This window comes from Dasypus novemcinctus, chromosome 5, assembly GCF_030445035.2.
Source record: "Dasypus novemcinctus isolate mDasNov1 chromosome 5, mDasNov1.1.hap2, whole genome shotgun sequence".
Lineage (NCBI taxonomy): Eukaryota > Metazoa > Chordata > Mammalia > Cingulata > Dasypodidae > Dasypus > Dasypus novemcinctus.
In genome coordinates, this window is record NC_080677.1 from 123,434,398 (window position 1) to 123,448,189 (window position 13,792).

At 47.9% G+C, this 13,792-nt stretch overlaps 1 protein-coding gene across 3 annotated transcripts in view; it reads right to left on the reverse strand.

Annotated features, from left to right (window-relative positions):
• Positions 1-28: 28 nt before the first annotated feature.
• The window catches only part of FAM131B (family with sequence similarity 131 member B), a 31,110-nt gene continuing 17,346 nt past the window's right edge, over positions 29-13,792 (reverse strand). Inside the window, exons 1-8 of one of the 3 annotated variants that reach the window (XM_012531226.4) lie at positions 9,368-9,550; positions 6,744-6,853; positions 6,378-6,413; positions 5,971-6,064; positions 5,489-5,686; positions 4,038-4,181; positions 3,386-3,814; positions 29-2,902 (exon numbers count right to left, since the gene is read on the reverse strand). In XM_012531226.4, coding sequence (XP_012386680.1) covers positions 2,868-2,902; positions 3,386-3,814; positions 4,038-4,181; positions 5,489-5,686; positions 5,971-6,064; positions 6,378-6,413; positions 6,744-6,853; positions 9,368-9,395 — 1,074 coding nt within the window. In that variant the 5' untranslated portion in view covers positions 9,396-9,550 and the 3' untranslated portion in view covers positions 29-2,867. Of the gene's footprint in view, positions 3,815-4,037; positions 4,182-5,488; positions 5,687-5,970; positions 6,065-6,377; positions 6,414-6,743; positions 6,854-9,367; positions 9,551-13,792 lie in introns of those variants that run through there. The other 2 variants (XM_004474130.4, XM_023583378.3) reach the window with 2 other exon arrangements.

The window sequence follows — 13,792 nt, forward strand, 5'->3', positions numbered from 1 at the left end:
CCCAAATAAGACACTCATAGTCAAAGGATGCCAGCACATTCTGTTTAGTGCCATTGAACACAGCCTCTAGCACTCTCCAACAGTATGTCCCTTCCACCTCCCCAGGCCGAGAGAGAGAAAGAGAGAGAGAGAGAGAGACAGTGAGAGAGAGAGAGAAAGAGGGAGAGACAGAGAGAGAGAAAGAAAGAGAGGCTGAAGCCTGGTAGGGGGTCTGGCAGTGGGTGTTCAGGCCCATGCCCATGTGTATATAATCTATAATATTTATATATATATATTTATATATAATTCTCTCTGTAATATATGTCATAGAATCTCTCTTGGGCCTGGGGTGGGAATGTCACACTAAGAAAACATGCTAAGACTGGCCATAAAAATGGATATTCCCCAGACCTGGAAAATGGAGTATGGGATGTTTAGGTGGGGACAAGGAGAAGGAAATCAACTTATTCCCCAATATCCCTTCCTTAAAGCAAGAACAAGAAGGACAGTATGTGGGAAGAGAGGAGGGGGGAGTGGAAGGGGTGGAATGGAAGATTTGGATTTTCCTTTAATAAAGTGAATTGATTAAAAGTGCAACCCTTCCCCCCAAAGAAAATCATTTAGCAAGAGCAGTTTCATTCACAATATATAAAAACAGCCCTGTACCAGGACTGCTGTAAAACGTGCTGCACAGCCTTTAACCCCAAAGGAAAAGCAACCCTCCCCCATCCCCAACAGCCTCTTTCTGCACATGCCCCTTCCCTCCCCCCTAGAATAGGCTAAAAGCAACTCCCCATGCACCCTGCCCCAGCATCAGAGAGGCAGTCCCTCCCTCCAGGAGAGTCCTAAAATGGTCTCAGTCCAGCTCTTTATGTCTTGGCCCTCTTCAAAGTGGGATGGAAGCTCCTTGTCAAAACGTAGATCTCCACCTGACCTTTGGTCTGCAGTGATGTGCCAGCATCCTGGGGATGCCAAGCTCCTGCTCATATTAGATTCCTTCATTTTTTTAAACCTTTTTTTTTTTTTTTTCCTGCAGGGAGTGTTTGGCTCCTTTAGGGAAGAGAGGGAGGAAAGAAAGCTGTTTTAGCCTACCTTTCCTTAACTCCCCAGGCTCCTGAGCAAAAAGGAACTGTAATGAAAGAGCCTCCTCCCTGCATTGGATGTCCATAGTGGGTCTGGGACAGTATACAGGCCACAAAGGGGTAGGGGCACTAACAAGAAAAGAGGATGTATTCATAAAGCAGGTTGGACAAGGAGAGGAAACATGGACCCTGTGGGAAGAGGGTTATGATTATGCAAAACTCCAGGGGCCTGTGGGAGGATGTTCCCCTGGTGGGCATGCTCTGCCTCTTCTCAGACCTCCTAGAAATGAGGTTCTGGTGTCTAGCTGAGTCAGGCCACATTATCCAAAACCAGTGATAGCTTCTACTGTTTAGGCAGCTTTAGATTAGGTGAATGTTCACCTACATTTGCTCACCATGCCTAACTCCTTTATTTCCTCAAATAACCAACATCAGGATAACCATTTTCCCCCTCCCTTGGAAGACATGGGCCCCTGCCTTGTTTGCATTTCAGGACCATGTGTGTATGAATGTAGAAGCTTAGTGGGGTGGGGGTCTGGAGTCATAGAATGGGCAGAAACACCCCAACTCCTCTCAACCTTCTCATTCCAAAGAAATAGAAGCCTCGGGCCTGAGGGGATATTTTGTGCCCAGAGTCTGGGAAAGAGCAACAGTACTCTTTTCCCAGCAGAGGATATAAGTAGTAGAACACTTGGCAGAGTTTGGGTGGGTGAAGGCCAAAAAGAATTGGAACTGGAGCTTTAGATGGGTACAAGGATTGAGGGAAAATATGACATTTAACCTCTTTAGGCTTTGCTCTCCTACCCAAATTCTCCCTTAAGTCAGGAGCTAGGGAATAGGGTACCACTGCCACACATAGGGGTGATATACTCTCTAGCTCTACAGTGCTCCTTCTTCCCTCTACCTTTGTCCCTTGATACCATGATCTTTTTATAGAAGTACTGGGGCTTACTGCTCTGAAGTCCCCACCAGAATTACAGAACTGGGTATGAGACAGCAAGCTGTTTCCTGGGCTTATGCCTCTCTGAAAACCCATCCTGGAATTAAGAATACTCTGATTCTTTTCTCTTCCTCCAGTAAGAGGCCTGGGCTGGGAAGGAGGATACCTGTGAGACTCTTGGGAGTCCTGGGAGGAGCAGAAGAAAGGTCAAAATGAGCCAAGTGCCTATACTGCTCCTCAAACAAACAACTATCCTGGCCTGGGGCCTTGACAGCACCAGACTCCTCCCTCCATCCCACTCAACCCTGAGTCCCCAAGAAGTTATAAAAATGTAGAAAAGGCAAAGAGAAAAGTGTAAACAGCTCCAAAGAATTGGGGAGGAGGATGGGGGAGACACAGCCCTCATGCTTACCGCCCCCTCTGGCCAGGACACCCACATTCTGTGTCAGTATATCTGAGACTGGTGTCCCCCTACCCCGCTCTGGCCAGGGGCTCCCAGAGCAGAGGGTGGAAGAAGGCAGAAAAGGGAAGCAAGAGTTGGAGCAGCCATCCCTGGCTGGGTCCTTCCCCAGATCCTTAGGATCCTCTTTTCAGCCAAGGGATCGTCAAAATCCCAGAACAAGTACCCATATTTGTTCTTGACTTCATCAGTGGCTTTCTTGTATCTGGGATGGCCTTAACATAAAGAATCATATCATTGCCCCCTGTAAATCCCAGCTGCCATATCCACCTCATCCTTGACTCCTGATCTCAGTAGCCAAATTGTCAGCTTACAGCAGATTCTTTACCCTCTGAGGAGACTCGCCCTTTAGGTTGTTTCCCCTGTGCCCATCAAGCCATGTCCAGCAGCCCCTGAGGTCTGTTCTTCATGGTAGGCATGCGTCGGGGTCACACCCAGAGTCTGGAAAAGCAAGAGCAACATGGATAAAGAAGGCATTCAGACAGCCACAGTCAAGGCTCCTGGAAGACTAAATCAGGGAGTGAAGAACTGAGATCCAGTTACAGTCACAGGCTGCCCTGCACTCCTCTCCTCAGGCTAGACACACTGAAGACATGTCAGAGACCCAGAAGCTTCACAGCCATAGGCCCTTCTCCCCCAGCCACGCAAAATTCAAAGACATCCAGTTGCCTGGATCTCAGTTCCCAGACTGGATTCTAGAGGGTAAGCCTGGATAAAATCCCATCACGCTACTCCATTTTCCTGGCCAGGCCTGGAAGCTCCTGGTTTCCTCGCCGTCTTCTGCCCCGGTTTCAGCTGTACTGCTGGGGGAAGGGAGGGTAGTGGTTGCAGCCATGCCCCTCAGGTGGGAGTGGAAGGCAGGGCACAGGGTGAGAGGAAGCTAGTTGTTGGCCTCACCCTCCTCCTCATCAAAGGACTGCACACCTGAGGATGTGACGTCAGATACTTTCCGGCTGAGAGCAGTGGACATCTCGGGGTCTTCTCGTGGAGAAAGTGACTCTAGGTCCCGGCAACCGGCATCTTCTTCCTCCTCAGGGGCCAATGGCCTTTTCTCGTCCTCGGCAGGACCCCTTGCCAAATCCATCTCCTCCACCCCTGGGGCCCAGTCAGTGTCTCCTCCCAGCAAAGGTGGAGTCTCCTGAGCAGAGTATCCTGAAGCAGGCAGGGAAGGCCCCATTTCATGCAAGCTGGGCTGTGAGTCATCAAATGCAGGGCCAAGATAGGATCCTGTGGCTGGAGAGGCAATGAGGGACTGGTCACTTGCTTCCCAAGCATCTGATGACCCCAGGCAATACATGCCCTGGGACACATAGGAGTGAGGCCATCCATCCATGGGGGCTTGAGCTAGGGCATCTGTAAAGAGAATGATGGAAGTCAGTGGAGTCACAGAATATCAAGGCAATCACAGCAGCACAGAGAATTAAGGGCAAGACACTGAGGGACACAGAGTAGAGAGGAAAGCAGGAAAGCTGACTTGAACAGGAAGTCGTAGAAGAACAAAGATGTGAGGAGATAACCTAGATGGTTGGAGTGGGCTCCTAGGCCTCAGGGGTTGGACTCTGGAACTATCACTCACCCTGACTTTCCATCAGCTCCTGGTAGTTGTCACTGTAGTTGCAGCCTAATGGCTCCTGGGTGGAGTTGACACTCATGTCCTCACCATCCATGGAAGACCATGCCATGAGTGTGGCCTCAGAGATAGCAAACTGTTCCATGACACCTGAGAGAAGAAATGTGGTTATCAGAAGATATCTCAGTGAGCCATTAGACACATGCATGAAGTGGGGGAACTTAGTGCAGGGCTGTTTAACAAATAGAATGCAAGCCACTTATGAAATTATAAATTTTCTAGTAGCTGTATTAAAATTTTAAAAGAAACAGGTGAAAATAATTGTATATTTAATCCAATATATGTAAAGATTATCATTGCATTGTGTAACCAATATAAAAATTATTGATATATTTTATATTCTTTTATTCATACTAAATCTTTAAATCTGGTCCCTATTTTCCACTTACAGCACATCTCCATCTGACCTAGCCACATTTCACATTTTCAGTGGCTGCATGTAGCCAGTGGCTACTGTATTGAACAGCACAGCCTTTGTATATGTCCTGAAACAATGCAGAATCACCGGGGAGTTCCCAGAAGTTCAGATTTATGATTCCCAGGGGAAAGAGTTTGGGGTCTTCCGGTGAGACATCTACCAGAAGGGATTGAAATAAGGGATTTCCAGAAGTTTCTCTTTGGAAGTTTTTAAGATTCGTAGCTAGTATTAGGTAGTCCAAGACAGTGGATCTACATGGGAGGTTTTAAGATCAACAGAGCATCTCCAGGGGAGTGGGTTCATGAGGATATAAAGTTGAAAGTACAAAGGACTGGAAGGAAACATGAGGAAAGAATAGTGAGGATGGGTAGACTTGGGGGTCCCTATTCTGGCCAAAGATATGATTAAATTGAAATCTCCATTGCTAGCTGCCCTACCCTCCACTCTCTCCCCACTGATATCTCTCCCACCATTCACATAATCAGCATGAAGATACTTCCCCTTCCTTCTGAGATCTAGCACTCTTTCTAGGTAACTTATTAAGGCCTGCCACTAGGACTTGGGTCCTTGTAGGTACACCACATACCTGTCACTCTACCTATATTAACATTTATATATACTACACTGTCATCGCCCAATTCCTTAGGTCTTCTAGTGGTTGTCACAAGTAATGTGTCCAGTAAGTGAATCCAAGGCTATATGCTAATGGACAAAGGCTAGAAGAGATTCCCATGGTCTTCCTTTTTTTTCCTCTAGAAATGTGACTGGAAGCAGAGTCTTTTGAATCCCAAAGCCACTGTCTTTTTCTTTCTGTATGAAGGGAAACCACGAATTGGGTAGCCCCACAATGTCAGAGAAGTGGTATCTGAGACAGGTGGACCCACAAATCCCATGTGATTCTCATTTTCTGAGATGATGCTAAGAATAAGTTTGAAAGCATTTATGAGAATTAACAAATGAGGGTTCAAGGTAAAAGTACCTGCTAGGAAACGTGCCTCCTTCTCGCCATCGCTGAGGTCAGAGTAAGCATCTGTATCCCTGCGCACGGCCTCATGGCTATGTTGCGGTTGAATGGCTGGTGCCTTCCCCCAGCCTTGCCACTCAATCATGTGGGCCACACGGCCTTGCCCCATGGCTGTGGGCTTTGTCACATGGTCCTTCATGCTTCGAGAGATCCCTAAGGGGCCAGATGTTTCCCAAATTCTCTAAAATGTCACACAACACCCACACCAAATCCTCCCCATGACCCCCACCTGTCCTATGGGACTCCACCCCTCCATTCCCTAGGACTCTATATATGAAGGGTAGCCTGGGGATGGAAAAGACTTGATGGGAAGGGCAAACAGGTTAGAGGTAAAGGCTAATGAAGGTCTTCTTCAGGCTTGAATAAACAGGGAGACCAAGACCACAAGCCTTTCAATATTCTCCCATCTAGGTGCATCCCCAGGTTAGGAGTCTCACCTGAGAAGGATGACTTGGCCAGGGCACCAATGCCATAGGCATTAGAGTTTCGCTTAAGCTTCGGAAGAATGGAAGTGGTGTCCTCCATGGAGAGCTGGGGTAAGGAATGTGGGAGGAAGAGCAGAGGAATAAGAGGGTATAGGGGTGCTTTATATATGGGGGGAGAGTTCATGGTTTCCAGGAGGAAGGATATGAGCGAGGGAGGTGATAAGGCAAGCAATGATAACCAACAGTCCAAAGGTGATGTATTACCCAACTGCCACTGAAAACTGGGAATGGGTAGAGAATCTGAGGGTTCACAGTGCCTGTGGAGTGCAGGGAGCATTGCATTCTATGGCAGGCCTAAGGGAGACTACAAGGAAGGGCAGTTAGGATGGATTGGAGAGGTGGGGCAAAGCTGCACTCACATTGATGCCGTCCCAGGAGAAATCTGTTCGGGTTTGCTGTGAGGAGAAAAGACAAGGGAATGAGTATCCCAGGCACTTCAAGGGACCCAAGTAACCCTACCTACCTCAGAGAGACTTCCCAAAGTGTGTGAAGTAGGGCTGAGATTAACAAAGAGAATTTGGTCTCAGTGTGGAACACTTAGCATGTATTTTGAGTGAAATGGGAGAGATATTCCATGAAGATCTGTTTGAAGAAGTATTGGGATGTTGTGCTGGAATTTAGGAAGATAATTCAAGGATCAGGCAGCTAGGGACTTAGAGGCTTTGATATGATGGTACATGGGTCTTGTGGTTGGGTGAGGGGTAGCCAAATAGTGAAAACCTCACCTCAGTGGATGGGCGATGGAGGCTGCTCCCATGCAGTGAGCTTGTGCTGTCCATGTTGATTTGGTCAACATCCTTCAGGCCCTTCCAGTCCACTGCAATCACCTCATTCCCTGAAGCGGCCAGAGGATTAGTTCCCACTTCACCTCCCTATGCCCCATTTAGCAGGCCCCTACTTGGTCTTTATATATAGGATGCAGAGGTCACAACACTAGAATTAGCCCCTATTGCTAACACCTCTTTTCCAACCTCCATACCCCATTCCTTCTTCAGCTACGGATTTCCTTTTCCATCCACCCTACAGTCCCAAAATTTGTGATGGGGGAAATACAATGCTGATCCCAAATATTCAGTTTTAGTTTAACTAAGATAGCACACTCACTGAAAGTGTTATATGGTCTTTTTGTTGTTTAAATAGAGGGGTGAGAAGTTGAGTTTTAACAGGATAACAATCCTCCATTCTTTCCCGAAGAATCTTTAAGAGTATCCATTTGGGAATTGTGCTTTTCATCTATTATATTTCTACAAATAAGGGCAGACCTTCACTAGAGGAAAGTTTTTCTGTCGTGGGCTTTACTTAATTTGGGGCAGGAGGAATGTATCTTCCCTAGTGAACTCTCCATAAGAATTGGTGAATTTGTCAATTAGCAAGGAGTGGTCAGCCACCCAGAAGCCATGAGAGCAGGGAAAGGTAAGAGAGACTAATAGAATGAGATGGGACATTTCACCTGTTAGGTGACAAGGGCTTAATCAAAGAGGTGGGGGTATGGAGAGGAGAAGGAAAGAAGAGGACTTTTTAAAATAGGAATTAAAAGAATAAGAATTCTAGCTAAAGAAAAGGCAGAAGACAAGGGGAGAGGGTTGAGGGTTTCTGAGGGATGACAGGGAAAGGGGAGGGTCAAGGAGTCAGGTAACTGTTCAGATGAAGCCAGAGCTCTTTCTGAAGAGACCTCCTGCCGGGTAGTGGTTGCTGGAAGTCTTGGAGAAGAACCCTTTGAAAAGTTGTTGAGGGACTCGCCCATCAGGTGACTGCCAGAACCAACTGATCTTATAGAGAGTCTTTCTACACATAAAGTTTTATGATTCTGAGTTTAGGATTAGAAGTCCATTCTTGAGAAGGGGTGCACTGAGTGGATTCTTGAGAATGTGGGGGCATTTTCATGACATAGCTAGTATGAAAGGAAGGGGACTATGGTTAATTTGGCTGAGGGAAGTAGGCTGTCACTTGGGGTTACAGTGGTGTGGCCATGGGTCAGACCAGAGGCTGTGGCTGGGGGAGAAGAGGAAAGATGGACATCTGGTTATAGAGAGCAGGAGTGGGGCAGAGAGCAATCCCTGAGAAGAGAGAGGGGAGAGGGAAGATTGGGAGAGAGGGGAGCGAGGGGAGGTGGCCTTTGTAGAGGAGGGAGAGCTGAGTCAGAGCTGTCGGGGGCAGGGAGAGGGAGGGAAGGAGAATGGGGAGAAGAGGTGAAAGCAGAGGAGGAGGGGGGTATCCATGGAAATAAATCAGGTCTCAGAGAAATTAGGCTTCCGGCGAGTGAGTTTGTTTGGAATAATAATACGAATTATTCTCTCAGCCTGAGGTCACTGGGGTGTGTAGGCGGGAGAAATTGGGAGCTGGAACTAATTTGTTGAGCTGTGAGTGTGAAGTTGGTGCATGGGGTGGGGGTTAAGAGGGCAGTATCGAGGCAAAGGCTAGGGGAGGAGACTATGGGCTGGAGAAGACGAATAAGGAGGCGCCTTTCTTCCCTCCCCCAGTCAAAGGTAAATAAAGAACCCGTCCCGCCCCGCGAGCCCCCGCTGACAGGTGCCTCCAGTCCCGGGTCCTTCCCAGGGCCAGGCCCCACCCTCCCGGAACACGGGTCCGCACCCCTCCAAACCTCCATCCTTTCTTCCTCACCCCCTGCTCCCAGTCCACCGGCTCTTCGCTTCCCACCTCACCCCACCCCAGCCCCTTTCCCTCCAGACTGTACCCCATTCCTCTCCCTGAGGAACCGAGCGTATCCCGCCCCCACCCAAAGGAAAATGCACGTGAACAAAGCATATGGGGGAGGCAGAGCGACTGAAAAAGGCAAAGGAGAGGAAAAGAGATGGGGACAAAACACCGGAGCCAGATGGAGGCGGTGGGGTGGGTGGGGTGAAAAGAGACTCAGGGGCTGAAACGGAGGCGGGGGGTCTTAGAAGGGGTCTGCTCCAGAAATAGAGAGGGGGCTTAAGAAGGCGCAGGGGAAGATATAGTAAAAGCGGATGGCCTGGAGGTGGAGGGATGAGAGGATGGGAGAGTACGGGAGAGAGACGGAGGAGAGAGGAGGTTGATGGAGAGATGATGGAGAGACGGACCGCGCCTGGGGGAGGGCGATGGCTGGAAGCAAGCGGGAGACGGAGAGAACGAAAAGAGCCGAAAGGGATGAGGTCGTGAAGGCGCGAGAGGAGAGCGGGAAGGAGAGAGGAATGGAGCGACCGCGAGGGGACGGAGGGAAAGTGAAGGAGTGAGGCAGGGCACAGCCGGTGGAGGAGAGGCACCCGGAGGGGTGAGGAGAGGGTGGAGGTGGGGGAGGGGGCGGGAGGACGGGACCCGGGGGGCCGAGCCCTGCCTCCTCCGGTCTCCACCCCGCCGCGGTACCCACCCACAGTCCGGGAGCCGATGCAGCCCATGACTCCGGGGGGCCTCCGGGGCCGGGGCCCGGGCCCTCACAGACTCGGGGCGGGCGCCGGGGGGAGCACCGGGAGCCGCGCCGCCGCCCCAGCCGCTCTGCAGCGCCGCGGCTGTCTCCGCTCGGCTCCGCTTCCCCCTCCCCTCTCCATCCCTCCCCGCGGCAGCATCCGTCGCCGCCGCCGCCGCCGCCGCCTGGCTCCTCCGCCCCAGCTCGGCTCCCGGCGGCGCGGGGAGGGGGCGGCCCGGGGATTGGCTGAGCCCGACCCCTCCCCGCCGCTGCCCCCCAGATCCCCGCCGCCGCGCTCCCCCAGCGCTCCGTCTCCCGGGTGCCCAGCCGTCAGCCGTGGCCTCGACCGCGGCTTCTTTCCGTCCGCTCTTCCCCAACCCCACGCCCAGGGCTTCTCCCGGATTCCCGGCTTGGCTCTCCCCGGGGGCTGCTGAGGGAGAATGCCTGGTTTGGGTCTTAAGAGCCGGGGGAAGGACCCAGGACCCGTGGTTATGTTCTGGTTGATCGATTTTGAGGCTCGGGGGTTGGCGATACCCTGAGAGAAAGTGGGGTGAGCACAAAGCCTGGATGAGGGGCCTGGCCACCACATTCTGCAAACACTTGTTTTCTTCCTGGAGGTTGCATCTGGGCCACAAACAGGAGTGTGATTGGATACAGGTTTTGTAGCTCGGCGTTTTTAGTGCGCTATTTGGTCCACCCAAACAGATTGTGAATTGCTTGCAAGGGGGTCATGTATTGTACCTCTCCGTGTTCTGTAAATAGTTGGGAATTCTAGGATGGGGGGTGGAGATGGTGCAGATAATCTTCTCCAGGCCTGATAGCGGGTGGGGCTGTACAGAGAGGATAACAATTCCAGCAATAGCAAAGTTAAAAAGTCAGGCCCTCTGCTAGCAGATATAGTTTTGTGTTTTTTTTAAAGATTTATTTATTTATTTAACACCCCCCCCCTCCCCGGGTTGTCTGTTCTGTGTGTCTATTTGCTGCGTCTTGTTTCTTTGTCGGCTACTGTTGTAGCCAGTGGCATGGGAAGTGTGGGCGGCGCCATTCCTGGGCAGGCTGCACTTTGTTTCTAGCTGGGAGGCTCTCCTTACGAGGTGCACTCCTTGCGCGTGGGGTTCCCCTACAGCGGGGGACACCCCTGCGTGGAGGGGCACTCCTTGCGCTCATCAGCACTGCGCATGGGCCAGCTCCACACGGGTCAAGGAGGCCCGGGGTTTGAACCGTGGACCTCCCATGTGGTAGACGGACGCCCTAACCACTGGGCCAAGTCCATTTCCCATGATATAGTTTTAAACCCAATTTAACCTTTCTAAGCCCTGGTCTTCTCTTCAAACAAGGCAGTAGAGAGGGGAGAATTGCCCTCTGACCAAATGGGGAGTCCCCCTCCCCATATAGCAAAATATCGAGAGAGATAGAGGTCTTAGTTGCAAGGGTCAAATGCGCACTGTATTTACAGCAGGTAAGAAGTCGAGTCCAGAAAAGTCACCTGAGAAAGGGCAAAAAGACCGTTTTGTCTAAGTAGTACTCAGAAAAACCAAAGTGAGAGAGCAGGACAGGTTAGCACTGTGAACAAGGAAGTGCTAATCCAGAGGCGGTCGCTCTCTGCTTCCTTTTATGACCCTGGCTGGGATTAGGCCAGGAGGAGGACAGTGGGCCAGGGCTTCCTTGTGTGAGTTTATAATAGGCACAGAGACCAAGTTCTCTGAGTACAAACTTTTTCACTTTTAGATAACCAGTGGGGCACTAAGCCTTAGGGCTATAACCATTACATTCTGTAGAATACCACATGAGAGATATGGGTGTAGAAGATCTGGGAGATGAGATTATGGAGAGACAACCCAGGTTTGGTCTATATATATGAAGAAATAAACCACATCTTCATCTAAAAAACCATGGGGGAGAAGATAGAATCATCAATTATAGATCTGCTTAGATTAAAAAACAAGCAAACCACAAAACAGTCTTATCCACATACCATACAGTCCATCCAAAGCATACAAAGTGTATAATCACAGAGTTGTGCATTTATCACTACAATTAGTTTTAGAACATTTTCGTTGTTACTAAAAGAAAAATCCCATATCCCTTATACCCACCAATTATTGACACTTAGCATTGGCATAGTACCTTTGTTACAACTGATGAAAGAATATTACAGTATTGCTGTTAACTATAGCCCATAGTTTACATAGTTGTATTTTTTCCATATACCACCCTATTATTAGTACCTTGTAATGATGATGTACATTTGTTCTAGTTTATGTAAGAACATCCTTATATTTTGTCCTATTAACCACAGTCATCATCCACAACACTATGTTATACAGTCCCAGGTTTTATCCTCTAGCTTTCCTTCTAGTGACTTGTATGACCCTAAACTTCTCCTTTCATCCACAATCACATGGGTCTGCTTAGATTTTAGCAATCCAATATAATTGACCACAGGATCTGATTGATACCTCATTTTAACAGGGGAGACAATTACCAAGTACTGTTATGGATTATGGTTATCTAAAAGAAGCATTAAATGGTTTCTGCCCTCATATAACATATTGTCTAGCTGCAAAGGAAAGAAAACGGAGATTGTTCATCAAAACCAAAAGCGAGCCTCCATTGCTTCAGCAATGCTCTCAAACTCCTATTGTTGGAATACAGAAAGAACTGAGAGGGAAATTGCCAGATAGGGAGGTATTGGACCAATTGGCCAACTCTGCGCATATCCTTCCACCTAAAAATGCTCTCCCCTTGGGTTGCTCTCTGATTCCCACCCTCCCTTATTCTGACCCAAGCATGGATACAAAACCCTTAATTTGGTTCCCTAAACACAGCTGAATCAGACTGGATTCACCCAAGTGATTTAAACCAAGTCAACACAGGAGATCCCGGGTCTTGCAGACTCAGTCCTATCCCACATTCAGGTATTTCTGGCACCAAAGAAGGGCAGAAAGTCATAGCCACAGCCCTGGCCAGCTTCCTCCCTGCTTCCTGCAGGCTTCTTGCACAGGGATCCTCTTATTTTAGGGGCATTCTCCTAATCTCTTTACCATCTTCTGAGCCAAGGCCAAGGATTCCAGTTCTGGTGTAATCTGTAACAAACTTCCTGGAGGACAATTTGACAGTATTGATTAAAAAAATCCTTTAAAATGTGCACTACTGCTATTGTTGTGCTATTGCTAAATTGTGACAACAGCTATTCCATTTATAGAAATATTCTCAGGATATACATGAGAATGTGGGCAAAGATTTCATCTGTAGCACTTGACAGAGCACTATGTACATAATAATGAAAGACTGTACACAACCCAGTTGTTCAAAATTTATTAATTTAATAAATTATGGCACATGTCTCTAATAGAATAGTATGCATCCATTAATATTTTATGACAGCATTTCCTGACAGAAAATTATTCAGGATGTATTGTGAAGTTATTAAAAAAACAGGCTATAATTTAAGAATTACAGTACACCAATGTTTGTTTAAAAATTACACTCACATTCTTTTCCTGCCTTTTATCAGGTATTCTATCCCAAGTAATTTCTGGTATTTTCTGAGGAAAGCATATATTCTGCAAATCTCCAACCCCACTCATAGATTACAGTTTGAGCTTCAATGAGATCACAATATTAACCAATCCATTTCCAAAGTCTTAAAATGTAGGACTTTGGCAAAATGCCTTAGTGTGGCTCTGGTACTTCCTAGCCGGTCCCCTTTGGGACACAACCCTGACGAAATTATGCCTCTCTGTTGTTGTCTGGTTCCTGCTTCTAGTCTCCTATGAATGGTTCTTGGACAGAAGAAGCAAAACAAATTCTAAAACAGAGGTTCTTGTCCCAGTGTCCATGGACAGAATCCAAAATCCAGAACCTTGAATAGGAAAATTGTATCTTTATGTTCACTAACTTGTAACTGAAATCCAGCATTTTCTTCAGTAATACATGTAGGCAGCAAACCATGGTAGCATTAGAAGCACTTGTGTCTTTATCACTAATAAAAATCACAGATGTTTATATTACCTAACAATTGTTGCATATTTTTCACAACATACTTCATGATAATATTGAACCTACCTCTAGATTTCATTTCATGCATATATAAAGAAGCAGATATATTACTACAGCACAGTATTATCATTATATCTTTTTTTAAATAAATCTAGCTTTATGAAAAATACACTGATATGTAAAACATTGTGGAGGATTGGCATGGGTCTATAGATCAGCCTGTGCTTTCCTTTCCTTTTTAAAATTTTTATTTTTATTTTTTAAAGATTTATTTATTCATTTCTCTCCCCCTCCCCCCTCATTATCTGTTCTCTGTTTCCATTTGCTGTGCGTTCTTCTTTGTCTGCTTGTTTTCTCTTTTAGGCAGCACCGGGAACTGATCCTGGG